Source organism: Onychomys torridus, chromosome 2 (genome assembly GCF_903995425.1).
Source record: "Onychomys torridus chromosome 2, mOncTor1.1, whole genome shotgun sequence".
NCBI classification, from domain to species: Eukaryota; Metazoa; Chordata; class Mammalia; order Rodentia; family Cricetidae; genus Onychomys; species Onychomys torridus.
Genome location: NC_050444.1, coordinates 105,865,652 through 105,886,989, shown reverse-complemented (window position 1 = coordinate 105,886,989; position 21,338 = coordinate 105,865,652). Strand labels below are relative to the sequence as shown.

At 41.1% G+C, this 21,338-nt stretch overlaps 2 protein-coding genes and 2 pseudogenes across 2 annotated transcripts; all 4 read left to right on the top strand.

Annotated features, from left to right (window-relative positions):
- Positions 1-826: 826 nt before the first annotated feature.
- Positions 827-1,399, top strand: LOC118578524 (annotated as a pseudogene).
- A 1,422-nt stretch (positions 1,400-2,821) lies between these two features.
- Positions 2,822-3,606, top strand: LOC118577916 (annotated as a pseudogene).
- Positions 3,607-8,004: 4,398 nt separating this feature from the next.
- Positions 8,005-8,577, top strand: LOC118578513 (interferon alpha-12-like). Its single transcript, XM_036179515.1, has one exon. It carries the CDS (start codon positions 8,005-8,007, stop codon positions 8,575-8,577), a length of 573 nt encoding a protein of 190 aa, XP_036035408.1.
- An 11,371-nt stretch (positions 8,578-19,948) lies between these two features.
- Positions 19,949-20,631, top strand: LOC118578508 (interferon alpha-12-like). Its single transcript, XM_036179510.1, has one exon. It carries the CDS (start codon positions 20,011-20,013, stop codon positions 20,581-20,583), a length of 573 nt encoding a protein of 190 aa, XP_036035403.1. The 5' UTR covers positions 19,949-20,010; the 3' UTR covers positions 20,584-20,631.
- The last annotated feature ends 707 nt before the right edge of the window (positions 20,632-21,338 follow it).

Sequence of the window (21,338 nt, the reverse complement as noted above, 5' to 3'; positions counted from 1 at the left end):
TTTGTGAACATATGTGTGTGCAGTAAAGATCATGCCAGAGCAAGCATGTGGAGTTTGAGACCAACGTCCATGAATCAGTTTTCTGCTCCAACCGTGAGTTCCAGGGATCAACATGAATATGTCAATCTTGATTCAGGAATCTCTTATTGATTGTGCCATAAGAACCTCCAAATGATCATTCAATAATATCTAATATACACTAAAAATCAAATTTGATTCTTCTCATATTCAAGAACTCAAGTGTAAAGCCAAAAAGAACAAAATACCTCCACCCCACAACCCTCACCAACATTGATAAGATTTTGACATGTGCCATTGCTTCTAATAACACCTGTAAAAATCACAAAATTAGTGGAAACAAGATTGACATTACAATTCAAATAGCTATATTAAGAAATAAATATGACCTACAAAGTTCAATTGCAGCATGAAATTCAAGAAATTCCCAGGCCAAGTATAGTTGTAAGGTTTTATGCTTTACAAGTAAGTGATTCCACACAGGAAAGTTATATCTGTGCTGTAAATATCACCCCTAACGTCTTTCAGGAATAAACTCTAGAGATTCTTTGTTGAGGGGAGCATTGAAAGTGGAAGCAAGAAGGAAAACAAAAATGGCCGAAAACAAATGGCCAGACACTAGCAGAGAATGACTGAAAGAAAGTGAAAAGAACATGGGAGAGTAATGGGTGGGCGTTTAGAAAATGGAAACTAGTGCTTTCTCTTACTTAAGACACATGGACCCAGCCAGGATGGACTTCAGAGAACCTGGAGGGCAAGGTTCAGGATCGCAGAGCCCAGAGGACCAGCAGCATCTGCAACATCCACAATGGCCAGGCCCTGTGCTCTCCTGACCTTCCTGGTGGTGATGCACTGCTGGTCAAGCTGCTGTCTGGGATGTGACCCGCCTTAGACTCGTCACCTCAGGAACAAGAGAGCCTCCGCACTCCTGGCACAAATGAGGAGACTCTCCCCTCTCTCCTGCCTCAAGGACAGAATGGACTTTGCATTCCCTCTGGAGAAGGTGGATGCCCAGCAGATCCAGAAGGCTCAAGCCATCCCTGTCCTGCAGGAGCTGACCCAGCAGGTCCTGATCCTCTTCAGCTCCAAGGACTCATCTGCTGCTTGGGAGACAAGCCTCCTAGACACATTGTGCACTGGCCTCCACCAGCAGCTCAAAGACCTGCAAGCCTGTCTGATGCAGCAGGTGGAGGTGCAGGAACCTTCCCCGAGCCAGGAAGACTCTCTGGTGGCTGTGAGGAACTACTTCCACAGGATCACTGTCTACCTGAAGGAGAAGAAACACAGCCCCTGTGCCTGGGAGGTGGTCAGAGCAGAAGTAAGGAGAGCCCTGTCTTCCTCAGCCAACCTGCTGGCAGGATTGACTGTGGAGAAGGAGTAAGTCCCGAGCCAAAGTGCAGAGGACTCTCCTGGGCTGGGATCATGCACCTCACTGCTCAGATTTGGCCTTCTCCAAGATCTCCTTGACTTTGACCTCATTGATTCTTCTTCCCAGGGTAGTTATCGTAATATTTGGTTATATTGTGTTGAACTCCAAGGGCATTTGCTTATTGATTCAGATGTTTGGTTTGCTTTTTTGTTTATTTATTTATTTTTGTTTGTTAGTTCTTCTGCTTGTTTATCTATGTTATTATAGTTATTTTGTAATATCATAAAATTACATATTTTCTTTAAAGTACCAAACGGTTATTGTTAATTTATTTCTTCTATTCAATAAATTTTTTACTATACATGTTTAATCTTTTGTTTCAGCCATTCGATCTATTGAAAACTGTTTGATGCTTCTAAACTCATTCTCTACACCATAAATATTGCACAGCACAGCAGGATTCGGTACGAAAGAATACTGAAAGCGATGTGTACTGCTTACTCTTAAGAGGTGAAGTTATACACCCGTCCTATAGTTCCTGTATTCTGAGGGTGAAAAGTCTTCCTTTTCTCCATTACATAGTACTCCTCCTCTGAATGCACAGCCAACCGCCGGACAGAAGGAAACCAGAACATCTTGCTTTTGTTCCATTGTGCCTTAGTCCTCCTGGCCTACAATTGCCCCTGACTTCTCTCTGGCCTCCTGTAACTAACATTTGACTCCCAACTTTTACCAGATGAACTTGTTAGGATTTCAAAGATGAGGCAGACCATGAAAACAAAATAAAATAAAGCATACAACACATGAGGATCTTCCTACATACCATTAAAAAATGAAACATTTATAAGGAAATAATGTAGTGTTACCCTGTCTTGGTGATGGCTTCAGTTGCTGATATAAATATCATGATCTAACGTATTTTGAGGTAGAAATTTTTCATTTTAGTTTAAAATCACAGCATATTCCATCACTGACAGAGTTTTGTCAGGATCTTAAACAGGGCAGGAACCTGAAGCCATAGGCTGATATCGAGGTCATGGAGGAACACACTGTCCACTGCCTTGATGCCTCAAGGCCTGCTCAGCCTGCTTTCTAATACTCTCTAGGACCACCTGCCCAGGGAAGGATCACCGTAGGCTGCTGGACAGTGTGACAGCAGTCATCAGTTATTAAAATGATTTGGAGACTGGTCTCCAGTGTGAGCCTGTAGAGACATCTTCCCAGGTGAGATGCCTCTTCCCACATGACCCTATCTGGTGTCAAGTTGACCTTAGAGTTATCCAGTGCAAATTCTATTCATAATAGCCTCAAAATCACACCTTTGGGTCTGGGCCTCAGGAGGACCCGGTTTGTAGCTGTGTGCTGTGAAGTTCCAGAAGTGGGGTGAGGGCCTGATGCAAGTTAGAAGTGCGCGCTTGGGGACCAGCGTTGTGGATGGATCGTGCCCGTTCAAGGGCCTTTTGTAAGTACCTGTAATACATAACAGTGGTGGTACTTGGTTCTTGCTACTCTGATAATAGCTCTGGATCTGGAGAAGGAGAGGAGGTAGGCTCAGGAGCAGAAGATCACAGGAAACATCCCAAGTGTAGACCCTGAATGTACAAAGCTGAGTGTGACGGGGATGCAGAAAACTTTGGGTCTGTATGTAATATAGAGTGCAGTGGGTGCAGTTTTAACCCCGTGTGTGTTTCCAATGGGAGTTCCTATTACAATCCATGTTTTGTTCAAGAAGCATCTTGTATAAAGCAAGAACTGATCGACATAAGACATTTTGGCCACTGCACTGACACAGATGATACAAATTTATTGTGGAATAAAGATGATGGGCTACAGTATCAACCAGATGTGAAAGATGCTGGTGATCAAAGAGATGTTGTTCATACTGGAAGCCACATGCCTTGTCCTGAAAACCTCAATGGGTACTGTATCCATGGGAAGTGTGAATTCATCTATTCTACTCAGAAGGCTTCTTATAGATGTGAATCTGGTTACACTGGCCAGTACTGTGAAAAGACAGACTTTAGTATTTTCTGTGTACTAACAAGTAGGCAGAAGCTCACTCATGTTCTTATCTCAGCCATTTTTGGAGCTGTACAGATCATCATTATAGTTCAATTGTCATGTGCATAACAAGAAAATGCCCCAAGAACAACAGAGGAGGTCCACAGAAGCAAAACCTAGGTCATTTTACTTCAGACACTTCATCCAGAATGGTTTGAACTGCTGGCTTTTGTATGCACACTGACCATGTGATGTACATTTATTATTTCTATTTTTAAAGAATGGAAATATTTATTTCAGAGCTGCAGCAGTTTTGGACTATATTTCATGAATTTGTACCACATGGTAATACTAGGAAGTGTTCTTTACCCATGGAATGGAATATTTTTGCAGAGATGGATGGACCCACACCACAGTGGCTATAAAGTGAAACTTCTTTCCCAATGACCACAGCAAATGGCAAAGCATGAACTAAAAGTAAAGATGTTTACAGATTACTTTTCTTACAAAAAAAATGTAGAACACACTGTGTTTAAATAGATATTTAAATGTTTTTGAGGTTTAGTACCTGATCTGTTTAGACGCTGCTGCTACTGTATGAGCAGCAAAGTTGTGTGTGTTAGATGTAACATATTTATACGCTGTATGGACTGCAATTGACAATTACTTACTTTGAAGATATAATTCTAATAAATTGAAAAGATATCTGAGAATTAATGATTGAAGAGATCATTGAAAATAGATTTAGATATTATCATGATAGGTTGTTTAATGAGCAAATTGGAATAAAACCTACATATTAGTTAAACTACTGTAATACACATTCATTTTTAAACATATTTGTTTTAATATGAATATACAGATTATATCAGTATTTGTGAATACAATGCATAAATAACTGTTAATGACTGGTGCCCTGAAACTGAGCTTAAATTGACCTAAGACCTTTAATTCAAATTTGTCCTGTAGTAGCTCTATTAATAGATTGTTGGTGTTTAAAGGTCTAAAATGTGAGTAGAATGTATTGAGGTGTTTAATGTGCAGTTTAGCTAGTCACAATTATATATGTAGAATTTAAAGTCTATGTTCAAAATTAAATATTGATTTTAATAATTTGAATTGGAAAAGCATGACATACTATTACGTTTTCACTAAAACAAACAAACAAACAAAAAACACCATACCTTGAAATAAATCTAACAAGGGAAGTGAATGCAATTCTTCTAAAACATCAGTTCTAATCCCTCAATTTCATTTGATATCATTTTTATTTCAATATTTTCCATTTTACATGTTAAGCCCAGTTGCCCCTCCTTCACCTTCTCCTGCCCTCACCTTTCCCCCATCAACGCCCCATTCTGTCATCTATTCCTCAGAAGAGATGAGGCCCCCCTTGGTGAGTCAACAAAGTGTAGCATACCAAGTTGAGCACAGCTCCCCACTGCTTCAAGGCTGAGCATGGTATCCCAGCAAAGGGTGTGGACTCACAAGAGACAGTTCTTGCTCTTGGGACAAGTCCTGGTCCCACTGCCAGGGGCCTCACAAACAGATCAAGCCACACAAGTATCAGCTGCATTCAGAGAGCCTAGTTCGGTCCCATGCAGATCCCCCAGTTGTCAATCCAGTGTCACTAAGCCTCCACTAGCTAGGGTGAGTTGTCTCTGTGGTTTTCCCTTCATGATCTTGACTCCCCTCCCCCTTTGCTCCTAGGATCCCAACTCCCTCTCTTCTATTCATCTCCAGGAGCTCAGACCAGTGCTTGGACTTGGAGTCTGTTTGCTAACTATTGCCAGTTGTGCTTGGGTACACCGCCATCTAGTGGAACACGGGAGTCCTAAACGGGCCCATTACTGAGGATAACTGAATCTTCCACTTCCAGCAGCCATCAGTTAAAAATAGTTCCTCAGCTAGGCCTGGGATTTCCTGACATCCTCCCTGCTTGAAACTGGGATTTTGTCTGTCTCCATCATGTTCAGACTGTGCATGCAGTCACAGCTGCCTGCAGTTGCTATATTGTGTCTACAAACCCCTGTGTCCTATAGTCAGAAACTGTCTGTGGGAATCCCCATCTTTCTTCCAGCACTTGTGTAAAGAGTACTGCCCTATGGAAGCCAAGAAAGACATACTGGTCCTTTCTCAGACACCTACTCCCTGTACATTAACCACTTGTAAGTGTCTGTGTCCAGTCATCTATTGCCAGAAGTACCTTCTCTGAGGAGCACTGAGAGATGCACTTCTCCTGTGTGAGATGTAGAGTGTGATGTATAAAATCAGGCCTTTTGACACCATGGCCATTGTTCTTATTATTTACATTCCTGCTCTCTAGTGGCTTCGTGTTTTCATAGATGTGTTAAGATTGATATTGCTGGGTAGAAAAATATCGAAATTTTGATCATGATTGCATTGACTCTGCAGTTATCATTCCAAAATGCACTCAGTTGTAAGTAAAATTACTTTATTACATGGACATTGAACTTTTAAGTTGAACACTCTTAACATTGTGGCTATTGCTTCCCCATTGGGATGACATCACTTCCTTTCTTTTGCTTTCCTTTCAAGTGACACCACAATTTCATTTCAATGAACCAAGCAACGTCAGTATCTTCTCTCTAGGAAAGTGGAAAAAATTAACAAAATATTAAATGCAATAAAATTTCATGAGAGAAATGACATCCACCATGAAGCCATAGAAAAATTAAATAAAAAATTATAACCATTGGCAGTCCTGAAACTCTTCTATCTGAGGGAATTCCTCAAGGCTCTTCTGCTCAACTGTCAAATAGACAAAATCAGAGTGTGTGCAGTATCCACTACTAAAGTCAAACTGCATAAATATCTGTAAGTCCAAACTTCTGGGTAACTAATAGGCAATCAGAGGCACTGCTATCACTGTGTCTTCTGGTCTGTATTTCCACCTCCTCACTTCAGACACAGCAAGCACTCAGTGAAGAAATTGTGATCACAAGACTAGATTTTGGAAAAACCACAAATACTTATCTCTTACAAATGTCCTCAGGACAAAAAGGGACATTTACACATCACTACAGACCACAGGGTCTTCGGCTGTTGACATCTGGGTTATTCTTGACTCTCTGGTCTCTGGCCATTTGTACACTACTGAACACAAAAACCTTTCTAATGAATCCATTGAAACAAGAGCAGCCATATTCTAGGATCTCTGATGCTAAAAACCAAGCAAACACCACACTGTGTATGAGTGGTGATGTCATCAAGATATGGTGAGCACTTTCAGGGAGTGGGGTACAAGAAGAGGACTGGGGACACTGTGCCCCACTGTGCAGCAGAGAGTGTGAGTAGACTCAAACTTCACTGAAGAAGTCACAGGGCACTTAGAGAAAAGGCAGCAAGCAGGGATCACAGTCTCTAAACTCAGGCACAGCTAGAAAGAATGTGCATTCCTTTTGGGTAGTTGTTGTTGGTTGAAAAATCCTCCATACATGATTGGTGGGCCGATGTATCCAAGGATCCTGACTTTGAAGGCACTGTGAAGCATAAACCTACCACTGACAAAACTGGTCCATGAGGGAGAGATTTTTCAGTGATGCTCTGTTAACTGCAGAAGTCACAATGGCTATAACACAGAGAAGCCCTGAATGTTCTTCATTCATACGAATGGTCTCCTGGAACACTAAACAGTTCACGAAACCCACAGGCCAAGAAGGCATCCCTTTCCATCCGAAGGACAGAGGAAACACCAGTGTCAAGAATAAGGCTGAAACTATAAGTTAGAGCAAATCCTATATGATAAATACTATGAGTTTTTGCAAACACGTGTGTGTGTGCGCCAAGTAATGATCATGCTACAGCAAGCATGTAGAATTAGAGAACTACATCTGTGCATCAGTTTTCTGCTCCAACCATAAGTTCCAGGGATCAACATGAATATGTCAGTCTTGATCAGAAATCTCTTATTGATTGTGCCATAATATCTACCAAATGATCATTCAATAAAACCTAATATACAACAATAGCCAAATTTAATCCTTCATATACCTAAGAATTCAACTGTATTAAGACCACTAGAATAAAATAACTGAACATTGAACCCTAACGAACATAGATGCGATTTTGACATGTGCCATTGCTTCAAATAACACCAGGAGACTCACAAAAAAATTAGTGGAAACAAAATTGACATAACAATTCAAGTAGCTATATAAAAAAATAAATATGACTGATAAAATTCAATTGCAGCATGAAATTCACGCAATCTCCAGGACAATTATTAGATATATGGTATTATGCTTTACAAGTGAGTAATTCCACACAGGAAAGGTATATCTGTGCTGTAAGTATCAACCATAACGTCTTTCAGGAATAAACTCTAGAGAAGCTTTGTTGAGGGGAGCATTGAAAGTGGAAGCAAGAAGGAAAACAAAAATAGCCCCCCAAAAATGGCCAGACACAAGCAGAGAATGACTGAAAGAAAGTGAAAAGTGCATGGGAGAGTAATGGGTGGGCGTTCAGAAAATGGAAACTAGTGCTTTCTCTTACTTAAGACGCATGGACCCAACCAGGATGGACTTCAGAGAACCTGGAGGGCAAGGTTCAGGACCGCGGAGCCCAGAGGACCAGCAGCATCTGCAACATCCACAATGGCCAGGCCCTGTGCTCTCCTGACCTTCCTGGTGGTGATGCACTGCTGGTCAAGCTGCTGTCTGGGATGTGACCCGCCTCAAACTCATCACCTCAGGAACAAGAGAGCCTCCGCACTCCTGGCACAAATGAGGAGACTCTCCCCTCTCTCCTGCCTCAAGGACAGAATGGACTTTGCATTCCCTCTGGAGAAGGTGGATGCCCAGCAGATCCAGAAGGCTCAAGCCATCCCTGTCCTGCAGGAGCTGACCCAGCAGGTCCTGATCCTCTTCAGCTCCAAGGACTCATCTGCTGCTTGGGAGACAAGCCTCCTAGACACATTGTGCACTGGCCTCCACCAGCAGCTCAAAGACCTGCAAGCCTGTCTGATGCAGCAGGTGGAGGTGCAGGAACCTTCCCCGAGCCAGGAAGACTCTCTGGTGGCTGTGAGGAACTACTTCCACAGGATCACTGTCTACCTGAAGGAGAAGAAACACAGCCCCTGTGCCTGGGAGGTGGTCAGAGCAGAAGTAAGGAGAGCCCTGTCTTCCTCAGCCAACCTGCTGGCAGGATTGACTGAGGAGAAGGAGTAAGTCCTGAGCCAGAGTGGAGAGGTCTCTCCTGGTCTAGGATCCTATACCTCACTGCTCAGATTTGGCCTTCTCCAAGATCTCGTTGCTTTTTTCATCATTGATTCAACTAGCCTGGATATTTATCATACTATTGTACTATATTGTATTGATATGTAAGGCCATGTGCTTATTATTTCAGATGTTTTATTTGAATATTTATTTATTTTTATTTATTCATTAGTTCTTTTGCTTGTTTATCTACATGATTTTAGTCTTTTTAATACCATGGAATTTTATATTTTCTTTAAAATATTAAACTGTTATTTTTGATTTATTTCTTTTATTCAATAAATTTTTACTATATAAATTTAATCTTATGTGTCAGGCATTCAATCTTTTGAAACCTTTTTGATGCTTTTAAACTCACTCTGTATACCATAAATATTATACACCTCAACTTGATAGGAAATAATACTGAAAGCAATATGTACTGCTGAGACTTAAGAGGTGAATTCAAATGGCCATCTTGTAGTTCTTGTTCACTGATGGTAAAACCTTACTTCTCTCCATGTATAGTACTCCTCTGGACATAGAGCCAGCATGCTGTACAGAAGGAATCCAGAACATCTTGCTTGTGTTCCATTGTGCCTTAGTCCTCCTGCCCAACAATTCTCTCTGACCTCTCTTGCCTCCCATAACTAATTTATGACTCTGAACTTCTATCAGATGAACTCAATTGGATTCCAAAGATGTGGGAGACCATGAAACCAAAATAAAATAAACACACAACAAATGAGGCCCTTACTATGTACTAGTGTGAACCATAAAACATTAGGGTACCTGCTCTATCTTGGTGATGGTTTCTATTACTGAAGTAAATATCATGAGCTATAGCATTTTAGGGGCAGAAAGGGTTTATTTCAGTTTAAAATCACAGCCTATTTCATTACTGCGAGAAAGTTGAGCAGGATGTTAATTGGGTCACAAACCTGATGTAGAGGTCATGGAGGAACACACTGTCCACGGCCTTGATGCCTCAGGGCCTGCTCAGCCTGCTTTCTAATACTCTCCAGGACCACCTGCCCAGGGTAGGATCACCCAGAGTGTGCCTGACACTCCTACAGCAGTCATCGGTTATTAAAATGATTTAGAGACTGGTCTCCAGTGTGAGCCTGTAGAGATCACAGGTGAGATGACTTCTTCCCACATGACCCTATCTGGTGTCAAGTTGAACTTAGAATTATCCAAGGTAAATTTCATTCATAATAGCCTCAAAAAACATACCTTGAAAGAAATATAACAAGCGAAGTTAAATTCCTCTAAAATAGACACTGCTGATACCTTTCAATTTCATTTTTAACCTTGAGTTTGCTGTTGCCTGTTTTGCATGGATACACTGCCATGTAATGAATCCCGGGCAATCTCTCAGGGGCCCCATTACTTCGGATAACTGAATCACTGATGGTAAAATCTTACTTCTCTCCAGTTTTAGTCCTCCTCTGGACATAGAGCCAGCATGCTATACAGAAGGAAACCATTGTGTTCCATTTTGCCTCTCCCAGCAGCCATCAGTTGAAAATACTTTCTCAGCTAGGGGTGGCTTATCCTGACATACTCCCTGCTTTAAACTGGAATTTTGTCTGCATCATATTCAGGCTCTGTGTGTGCAGTCACAGCTGCTATCTATATGGACATGCAAGTACTGTATTGTGTCTACAAACCCCTGTGTCCTACAGTCAGAACCCGTCTCTGGGAATTTCCATCTTCTTGCCAGCTTTTCTGTAATGATCATTGACCCTTGAAAACCAGAAAAGCCATACTGATAATTCTGAGTCTCCTATTCTCTGTATATTGATCACTTGTAATTGCCTATATCAAGTCATCTCTTGCTAGAAGTTTCTCTGTATAGGACTGAGATACATCTCTGAGATGTAGCATGTAATGTAAAAAGTCAGTCTTGGGGCACCACGGCCATTGCTCTTATTCTTTACAGTCCTGCTCTCCAGCAGCTTCCATAGGTGTGTTAAACTGATGTTGGGGAAGGGGGTAGAAAATTAATGATTTTTTTATTGCATTGACTCTACAGTCTAATTTAATATGCACTCAGTTATCTCTAAAATATTATATTATATCATTGAACTTTTAAGTTGAACACTCTTCACATTGTGGCTAGTGCTTCCCCACTGGGATGACATCACTTCCTTTCTTTTGCTTTCATTTCAAGTGACACCACAATTTCCATTCATTGCCACTGTGCAACGTCAGTATCTTCTCTCTAGGAAAGTGGAAAAAAGAAATAAAATATTCAATGCAATGAGAATTCAAAAGAGAAATGACATCCACATGGAGCCACAATCACTATAGAAAAATTAAATGAAAATTATACACATTGGCAGTCCTGAAACTCTCCTATCTGATAGAATCCCCCAAAGCTCTCCAATGCTCAATTTTCAAATGGACAAAGACAGAGTGTGTGCAGTATCCACTACTAAAGTAAAACTGCATAAATATCTGTAGGTCAAAACTTCTGGATAATTAAAAGCCAATCAGAGGCAGTGCTATCACTGTGTCTTCTGGTCTGTATTTCCACCTCCTAACTATAGCACAAATTTTTTTTCTTTTTTTAAATTTTTTTCCTTTATTATTGTATGTTTTAAATTTTATACATCAGCCATGGGTTCCCCTGTCCTCCCCACTCCCGCACCCACCCCCAGCTTCCCCCCAGCCAGTCCCCTCCATTCCCATGTCCTCCAGGATCAAGGCACCCCTGGGCATTCATTTAAACCTAGTGGATTCAGTACAGGCAGGTCCTGTCCCCTCCTTCCAGACAGAGCAAAGTGTCCCTGTGTAAGCCCAAGGTTTCAAACAGCCAACAGATCAAGCTATTCAATTGTCTCACTTATCCAGAGGGCCTGATCCAGCTGGGGGCTCCACAGCCTTTGGTTCATAATTCATGTGCTTCCATTAGTTTGGCTATTTGTCCCTGTGCTTTTTGCAATCTTGGATTCAACAATTCATGCTCTTGCAGACCCTCCTCTTTCTCGACAGTTGGACACCTGGAGTTCCACCTGGGGCCTGGCTGAAGATCTCTGCATCCACTTCCATCAGTTATTGGATGAGAGTTCCAAGACGACTGTTAGGGTGTTTAGTCATCTGATCACCAGACTAGGTCAGATCAGGCTTTCTCTCGACCATTGCCAGACTACAGAGGATATATCATTGTGGATTTCTGGGGACCTCTCCAGCACTCTGCCTATTCCTGTTCTCATGTGGTCTTCATTTATCCTGGTCTGTTATTCCTCATTCTCCCTTTCTATTCTTGATCCAGCTGTGATCTCCTGCTCCCCTATACTTTCTTTCCCTCAAATCTTGCCCTTCATTACTCCCACTGACATCCAGGTTGTTCATGTAGATCTCATCCATTTCTCTGTCATTGGGTGATCCCTGTGTCTTTCCTAGGGTCCCGTTTTCTAGGTAGCCTCCCTGGAGTTGTGTAGCAGTCTAGTCATCTTTGTTTTACATCTAGTATCCTCTATGAGTGAGTACATACCATGTTTGTCTTTCTGAGTCTGGGTTACCTCACTCAGGATGATTTTTTCTAGATCCATCCATTTGCCTGCAAACCTCATGATGTCATTGTTTTTCTCTGCTGAGTAGTACTCCATTGTGTATATGTACCATATTTTCTTTATCCATTCTTCAGTTGAAGGGCATCTAGGTTGTTTCCAGGTTCTGGCTATACAAACAATGCTGATACGAATATAGCTGAGCAAATGCCCTTGTGGTATGATTGAGCATTCCTTGGGTATATGCCCAAGAGTGCTACAGCTGGGTCTTGGGGGAGATGGATTCCCAATTTTCTAAGGAAGTGTCATATTGATTTCCAAAGTGGCTGTACAAGCTTGCATTCCCACCAGCAGTGGAGGAGAGTTCCCCTTGCTCCACATCCTTTGCAGCATAAGCTGTCTTCTGTGCTTTTGATCTTAGCCATTCTGACAGGTGTAAGGTGGTATCTCAGAGTCATTTTGATTTGCATTTCCCGGATAATTAGGGATGTTGAGCAATTCCTTAAATGTCTTTCAGCCATTTGAACTTCCTCTGTGGAGAATTCTCTGTTTAGTTCTATAGCCCATTTCTTAATTGGACTGTTGGGCATTTTGATGTCTAATTTCTTGTGTTCTTTATATATTCTGGATATCAGCCCTCTGTCAGATGTGGGGTTGGTGAAGAACTTTTCCCATTCTGTAGGCTGTCGCTTTGTCTTGTTGACCGTGTTCTTTGCTCTACAAAAGCTTCTCAGTTTCAACAGGTCCCATTGATTGTTTCTCTCAGTGTCTGTGCTACTGGTGTTATATTTAGAAAGTGATCTCTGGTGCCAATGCATTCAAGAGTACTTCCTACTTTCTCTACTATCAGGTTCAGAGTAGCTGGATTTATGTTGAGGTCTTTGATCCACTTGGATTTAAATTTTGTGCATGGTGACAGATATGGATCTATTTGCAGCCTTCTACACATTGACATCAGTTATGCCAGCACCACTTGTTGAAGATGCTTTCTTTTTTCCATTGTACATTTTTGGCTTCTTTGTCAAAAATTATATGTTCATAGGTGTGCGGGTTAATGTCAGGGTCTTCAATTCTATTCCATTGGTCCACATGTCGATTTTTATGCCAGTACCAAGCTGTTTTTATTACAGTAACTCTATAGTAGAGCTTGAGGTTGGGGATTGTGATGCCTCCAGAGGTTGTTTTATTGTACAGGATTCTTTTGGCTATCCTGGGTTTTTTGTTTTTCCAAATGAAGTTGAGTATTATTCTTTCCAGATCTGTGAAGAATTGTGTTGGTAATTTGATGGAAATTGTGTTGAATCTGTAGATTGCTTTTGGTAAGATCGCCATTTTTACTATGTTAATCCTGCCTATCCATGAGCATGGGAGATCTTTCCATTTTCTGATATCTTCTTCAATTTCTTTTTTCAGGGACTTAAAGTTCTTGTCATATAGGTCCTTCACATGCTTAGTTAGTGTAACCCCAAGGTATTTTATATCATTTGTGGCTATTGTAAAGGGTGATGTGTCTCTGATTTCCTTCTCAGCCTGTTTGTCTACTGTATATAGAAGGGCTACTGATATTTTTTTTTTTAGTTAATCTTGTATCCTGCAATGAAGGTTTTTATTAGCTGTATCAGTTCCTTGGTTGAATTTTTGGAGTCACTCATGTATACTAACATGTCATCTGCAAATAGGGAGAGCTTGACTTCTTCCTTTCCAATGTGTATCCCCTTAATCTCTTTATGTTGTCTTATAGCTCTGGCTAGAACTTCAAGTACTATATTGAATAAGTAGGGGGAGAGTGGACAGCCTTGCCTTGTTCCTGATTTTAGTGGCATTGCTTTGTGTTTCTCTCCATTTAATTTGATGTTGGCTGTTAGCTTGCTGTAGATTGCCTTTATTATGTTTAGGTATGTTCCCTGTCTTCCTGATCGCCCCAAGACCTTTACCATGAAGGGGTGTTGGATTTTGTCAAATGCCTTTTCTGCATCTAGAGAGATGACCGTGTGGTTTTTTTCTTTGAGTTTGTTTATATGGTGTATTGCATTGACGGACTTTCATGTGTTGAACCACCCTTGCATCCCTGGGATGAAGCCTACTTGATCATGGTGGATAATTGTTTTGATGTGTTCTTGGAGTCTGTTTGCCAGTATTTTATTGAGTATTTTTGCATCAATGTTCATGAGGGAGATCGGTCTGTAGTTCTCTTTCTTTGTTGCATCTTTGTTTGGTTTAGGAATCAGGGTAATTGTAGCCTCATAAAAGGAGTTTGGTAATATACCTTCTGCTTCTATTGTGTGGAACAATTTAAAGACTATTGGTATTAAGTCTTCTTTGAAGATCTGGTAGAATTCTGCAGTGAAACCATCAGGTCCAGGGCTTTTTTTGGTTGAGAGACTTTTAATGACTGATTCTATTTCCTTAAGGGTTATTGGACTATTTAAATGGTCTCTCTGGTCTTGATTTAACTTAGGTATGTGGTACCTATCCAGAAAATTATCCATTTCTTTTAGATTTTCCAGTTTTGTGGAGTAGAGGTTTTTCAAGTATGACTAATGATTCTCTGGATTTCCTCATTGTCTGTTGTTCTGTCCCCCTTTTCATTTTTGATTTTGTTAATTTGGATGCTCTCTCTCTCTCTGTCTTTTGGTTAGTTTGGATAAGGGCTTGTCTATCTTGTTGATATTCTCAAAGAACCAACTCTTTGTTTCATTAATCCTTTGTATTATTCTCTTTATTTCTATTTTATTGATTTCATTTCTCAATTTTATAATTTCCTGGCATCTGTTCCTCCTGGGAGACTTTGCTTCTTCCTGTTCAAGGGCTTTCAGGTGTGCTGTCAAGTCACTAGCGTGAGATTTCTCCAGCTTCTTTATGTGGGCATTCAGTGCTATGAATTTCCCTCTTAGCACTGCTTTCATAGTGTCCCATAAGTTTGGGTATGTGGTGTATTCATTTTCATTGATCTCTAGGAAGTCTTTAATTTCTTTCTTTATTTTTTTCCTTAACCCATTGGTGATTCAGTTGAGCATTATTCAGTTTCCATGAGATTGTAGGATTTCTGTAGCTTTTTCTGTTGTTGAAATCTAACTTTAAACCATGGTGGTCTGATAGACCACAGGAGGTTATTCCAATTGTTTTGTATCTGTTGAGATTTACTTTGTGGCCAAGTATGTGGTCAATTTTAGAGAAGGTTCCATGGGGTGCTGAGAAGAAAGTATATTCATTTTTGTTTGGGCGGAATGTCCATTTGAGCCATAACATCAGTTAAGTCCATTATGTCTCTGTTAAGTTTCAATTTGGCCGATCTGTCCAGAGGTGATAGTGGGGTGTTGAAGTCTCCCACTGTTAATGTGTGGGGATTTATATGTGATTTAAGCTTTAGTAATGTTTCTTTTACATATGTGGGTGCCCTTGTGTTTGGGGCATAAATGTTCAGAATTGACACTTCATCTTGGTGGATCTTTCCTGAGATGAGTATGTAATGTCCTTCATCATCTCTTTTGATTGATTTTAGTTTGAAGTCTATTTTGCTGGATATTAGGATGGCTACACCAGCTTGCTTCTTAAGACCATTTGATTGGAAAGTCTTTTCCCAGCCTTTTATTCTTAGGAGGTGTCTGTCTTTGAATTTGAGGTGTGTTTCTTGTATGCAGCAGAAAGATGGGTCCTGTTTTCATATCCATTCTGTTAGTCTGTGTCTTTTTATAGGTGAATTAAGTCCACTGATATTAAGGGATATTAATGACCAGTGATTGTTCATTCCTGTTATTATTTTTATTTTTTGGTGGTAGTGTGTGTGTACTTCTCTTCTTTGGGGTTTACTGCTGTGGTGTTATCTATTGCCTGTGTTTTCATGGGTGTATCTGCCTTCCTTAGGTTGGAATTTTCCTTCTAGTGCTTTCTGTAGGGCTGGGTTTGTGGATAAGTATTGTTTAAATCTGGTTTTGTCTTGGAAGGTCTTGTTCACTCCATCTATGATGATTGATAATTTTGCTGGGTATATTAGTCTAGGCTGGCATCTATGGTCTCTTAGTGTCTGCATTATATCTGTCCAGGTCCTTCTGGCTTTCAAAGTCTCCATCGAGAAATCAGGTGTTATTCTGATGGGTTTGCCTTTATAAGTCACTTGGCCTTTTTCCTTTGCTGCCCTTAATATTCTTTCTTCATTCTGGACGTTTAGTTGTTAAATTATTATGTGGCAAGGGGACTTTTTGGTCTAGTCTGTTTGGTGTTCTAGAGGCTTCTTGTATCTTCATAGGCATTTCCTTCTTTAAGTTGGGAAAGTTTTCTTCTATGATCTTGTTAAATATATTTTCTGTGCCTTTGAGTTGGTATTCTTCTCCTTCCTCTATCCCTATTATTCGTAGGTTTGGTCTTTTCATGGTGTCCCAAATTTCTTGGACATTTTGGGTCATGACTTTGTTGGTTTTAGTGTTTACTTTGACTGATGAATGTATTTCTTCGACTGTATCTTCAACACCAGAGATCCTCTCCTCCACCTCTTGCATTCTGTTGGTTATACTTGTATCTGAAGTTCCTGTTTGTTTACTTAGATTTTCTATTTCCAACATTCCTTCTGCTAGTGTCTTCTTCATTTTTTCTATTTCCCTCTTCAGGTCTTGGATTGTCTCCCTTGTCTTTTCATGATTTTCATTCAAGGATTTATTGTTTTCTTCTGCTTTAATTGTCCTTTCCTCTAGTTTTTTTATAGCGTTCTTCCCATTTTTTGTTTGTCTGTTCCTCTACTTTATTTTTTATTTCTTCTATATAAGGCTCTAGCCTCTTCATGATGTTACTTATAAGGTTGTTTTCTTCTTCTTCTTCCATTCTGTGATGTTCAGGTCTAGCTGTTGGAGAAGGGCTAGGTTCTGGTGATGGTGTATTGCTCTTTATTCTGTTGTATGTACTTCTGCCTTGACGTCTGCCCATCTCCTCTTGTGTTCATTCTTGGTCTTATCAGTGTACTTGGTCCAGAGAGACTTGACAGTTTTAGGGAGCCTCTCTCTGGTCCAGATAGAAACTCTGGGCCAGATGGGAGTGCTGGTCCAGATGAGAGTGCTGGCTGGATAGGAGCTGGGGGGCTGGACTCTGAGTCTCAGGAAGTCCCTGGGGTCTCCTTATTTTTTCCAGATGGGAGCTCCTCTTGTCCAGATGGGAGTTCCTCTGTTCTCTGGTCCAGATGGGAGTTCCAGGGCAGGATGGAAGCTGGGGGCTGGTCTCTGAGTCTCAAGAAGTGGCTGGGTCTCCAGCAGATGGGGCTGGGGGCAGGGTGTGGAGACTGCAGTGTCTGCCTGCAGTCTTGGAAAAGAGGAGCCTTCCAGCAAGTCCTGCCCATTGGCAGGAAACTGGGGCCAAGTTGGTCAGGTCCTCCCGGGGTGGCCTGTGTCCAGCGGTGGGACCCAGGTGCAGTTGCCTCTCTGACTATGACCCAGGCACTCACCTCTGGTCCAGATGGGAGTTCCGGGGTGGACGGGAGCTGGGGGTTAGTCTCTGTAGCACAAATCTTAAAAGGTCTTATTAATAAAAAACAAACCTGGAGCCAGGTATTGAGGTGAATGCTCAGAGAAGCAGAACAAGCCACAGCCATCTCACCTTGCCAGTTTTTCAGCTGATCCTGTTTCCTCAGACTAGAAGCCTCTGAATCTTCATCCAGAAAGAATCTAAGCTCAACTGTTGCTCAAAAGCATAAAAGCTTAACCAGCTCTAGTTTCTGGTCCTCACGCCTTATATACCTTTCTGCCTCCTTCCATCACTTCCTGGGATTAAAGGCTCTTGTTACCATGCCTGGCTGTTTTCAGTGTGGCCTTGAACTCACAGAGAATCAGTTGGATCTCTGCCTCTGGTATGCTAGGATTAAAGGAGTGTGTGCCACCATTTTCTGGCCTCTATATCTGGTGGCTGTTCTGTTCTCTGACCCCAGTTAAGTTTATTAGGGTGCACAATATTTTGGGGAACACAATATCACCACACCTAACTTCAGGCACAGCAAGCACTCAGTGAGCAAATATTGATCACAAAACTAGTTTTGGAAAAACCACAAATACAAATGTCCTCAGGACAAACTGAGATAGTTACACATTACTACAGACCACAGGGTCTTCTGCTATTGACATTTTGAGATTCTTCACACTGATCCCTGGCAATGTATTCACACTGAAAACAAAAGACTTCATTATGAATCCACTATAACCAGAGCAGTGACCTTTTAGGATTTATGATGCTAAAAACCAAGCAAATACCACATCTGTGTGGGTGCTGATGTCATCAAGATATGGTGAGCACTCCCAGGGAGTGGGGTACAAGAAGAGGACTGGGGACACTGTGCCCCACTGTGCAGCAGAGAGTGTGAGTAGACTCAAACTCCACTAAAGAAGTCACAGGGCACTTAGAGAAAAGGCAGCAAGCAGGGATCACAGTCTCTGAACTCAGACACAGCTAGAAAGAACCCACGTTCAGTGCTGATGTAATTGTTATTGGTGAAAGAATCCTCAATACATGAGTGGTGGAGAGAAAAGTAGATGTCTGCACTGATCCTGCCTTTGGAGGAACTATGAAGCACAACCCCATGGCCAACAAAACGAGTTGATGAGAGAGAGAAATGCCAGAGAACCTCTGTTAATTGTCCAAGTCACACTGGCTGTAACACAGATAAACCCCATCTATTCTTCATTCTGAGAAATGATCTTATGGAGCACTAAACAGTTAATGAAACTCACAGGCCAGGACAGAATTCTTTTACATCCTAAGGACAGAGGAAACAACAGTGTAAAGAATAAAGCTGAAACTTCTCGAATAGAGCTGTTTGTGATAAATTTTATAATAGTTTGTATACGTAAGTGTGTGTGTGTGTGTGTGTGTGTGTGTGTGTGTGTGTGTGTGAGAGAGAGAGAGAGGGAAAATGTGCCAGCAAGTTCTTCCCAAAGCAAGCATGTGGAGTGAGAGTACCACTTATAGGAATCAGTGTTCCACTCCTGCTGTGGGTTCCAGGGATCAACATTAATAAATATGTCAGCCTTCATCAGGATGCTCTTTACCAATTGTGCCATAATAACCCCAGAATGATCATACAACAAATACCTAATATATAATAAAAACGTAACTTGTTCATTCATATAAATTGATATTAAACAAAATTAATACAAATAGATTGAAGTGACCCAGCTTTTAAAACTATTTTTTATTTTTCTTACAAACTGTAGTTTCACCTCAGTCCTCTCCTCCCAGTTCCTCCCCCTCAACTCCTTTCAAACCCAGCCCCATATCCACTCCTCCTCCCTTTCTATTCAGAAAAGGGCAGGCCTCCCCTGGATATTAAGAAAACATGGCATGTGACTAAATTTTTTAACTTTTAATCAACATGCATGTGTAAGATTTTGACTTGTACCATTGCATCATATTTCATTAGTGTATGCTTAGAAAAAATAATTTGCAAAAAAATTTACATTAGAATTTAAATATCTATATTAAGAAATAAACATGACTCACAAAATTTAATTGCATCATTAAATTCAAGAACATTTCCATACAATAATTACATGAAAGTTTTCATTCTTTACATGTGAGTAATTTCATACATGTATGCTATATCTGAGATGTAAAAATAAATGACAATTTCTCTTAGGAATAAACTCTAAAGAAGCTTTTTTGAGGAGTGCAGTGAAAGCGGAAGCAATAATGAAAAGAAAAATACATTTAAAAAAAGAACAGACACTAGCAGAGAATGACTGAAAGAAAGTGAAAAGTGCATGGGAGAGTAATGGGTGGGCGTTCAGAAAATGGAAACTAGTGCTTTCTCTTACTTAAGATGCATGGACCCAGCCAGGATGGACTTCAGAGAACCTGGAGGGCAAGGTTCAGGACCACAGAGCCCAGAGGACCAGCAGCATCTGCAACATCCACAATGGCCAGGCCCTGTGCTCTCCTGACCTTCCTGGTGGTGATGCACTGCTGGTCAAGCTGCTGTCTTGGATGTGACCCGCCTCAGACTCATCACCTCAGGAACAAGAGACCCTCTGCACTCCTGGCACAAATGAGGAGACTCTCCCCTCTCTCCTGCCTCAAGGACAGAATGGACTTTGCATTCCCTCTGGAGAAGGTGGATGCCCAGCAGATCCAGAAGGCTCAAGCCATCCCTGTCCTGCAGGAGCTGACCCAGCAGGTCCTGATCCTCTTCAGCTCCAAGGACTCATCTGCTGCTTGGGAGACAAGCCTCCTAGACACATTGTGCACTGGCCTCCACCAGCAGCTCAAAGACCTGCAAGCCTGTCTGATGCAGCAGGTGGAGGTGCAGGAACCTTCCCCGAGCCAGGAAGACTCTCTGGTGGCTGTGAGGAACTACTTCCACAGGATCACTGTCTACCTGAAGGAGAAGAAACACAGCCCCTGTGCCTGGGAGGTGGTCAGAGCAGAAGTAAGGAGAGCCCTGTCTTCCTCAGCCAACCTGCTGGCAGGATTGACTGAGGAGAAGGAGTAAGTCCTGAGTCAATGTGGAGAGGACTCTCCTGGGCTAGGACACTGCACCTCATTGTATAAGCTATAAAACCTCTCATTTGTTTTGGCATAAAGTCAATCAACCTGCTTAGATGTTTCAGCAAAACAGAACCAATTTTTGTGTATATGTATAAGTTTTTGTTGATGCATCCATTTGGGTGTATCTGCATATGTATTTATTTTTCTATCTATATATTTTAAGTTATCTAACTTAATCTTGCAATTTTATATTTTTAATGTAGCAAGCTATCATATGCAATTAAATTATTGTATACTCTATTAAATTTTGCTATATAAAACATTTTTGATTTGTTAATTCTGAATCTTTTTGAATTTTTCCAGTCTTTTTAAGTTAATAATCTACACCATAAAAATTATACAAATGGACACAGTCTCAAAAAATCGCACTGGATGCATGTGTAAGTGCACAGTGAGAAACCCTAAATCTGTCCCTCTACTTCTCCCCAGTATTTAGTAGTCTTGTGTATGTATGGCAAGCATACTGTCTGGTAGGAACTCAGAGAATCTTGTTGTCCTTCTCCTTGTTATTGTGACTTCGTCTTCTTTGACCTAATATTATGCACAGGACTCCTCCCTCTGACCTCCATGACCTCTGGTAACTATCATCTACTCTCAACTTCTATGAGTTTAACAGTTTTTGGGTTCCAAATATGAGTGAGAGCATATACAGTGACAGAAACAGATCATAGAAAGGTGACTAGCCTGCCTGAATACCAC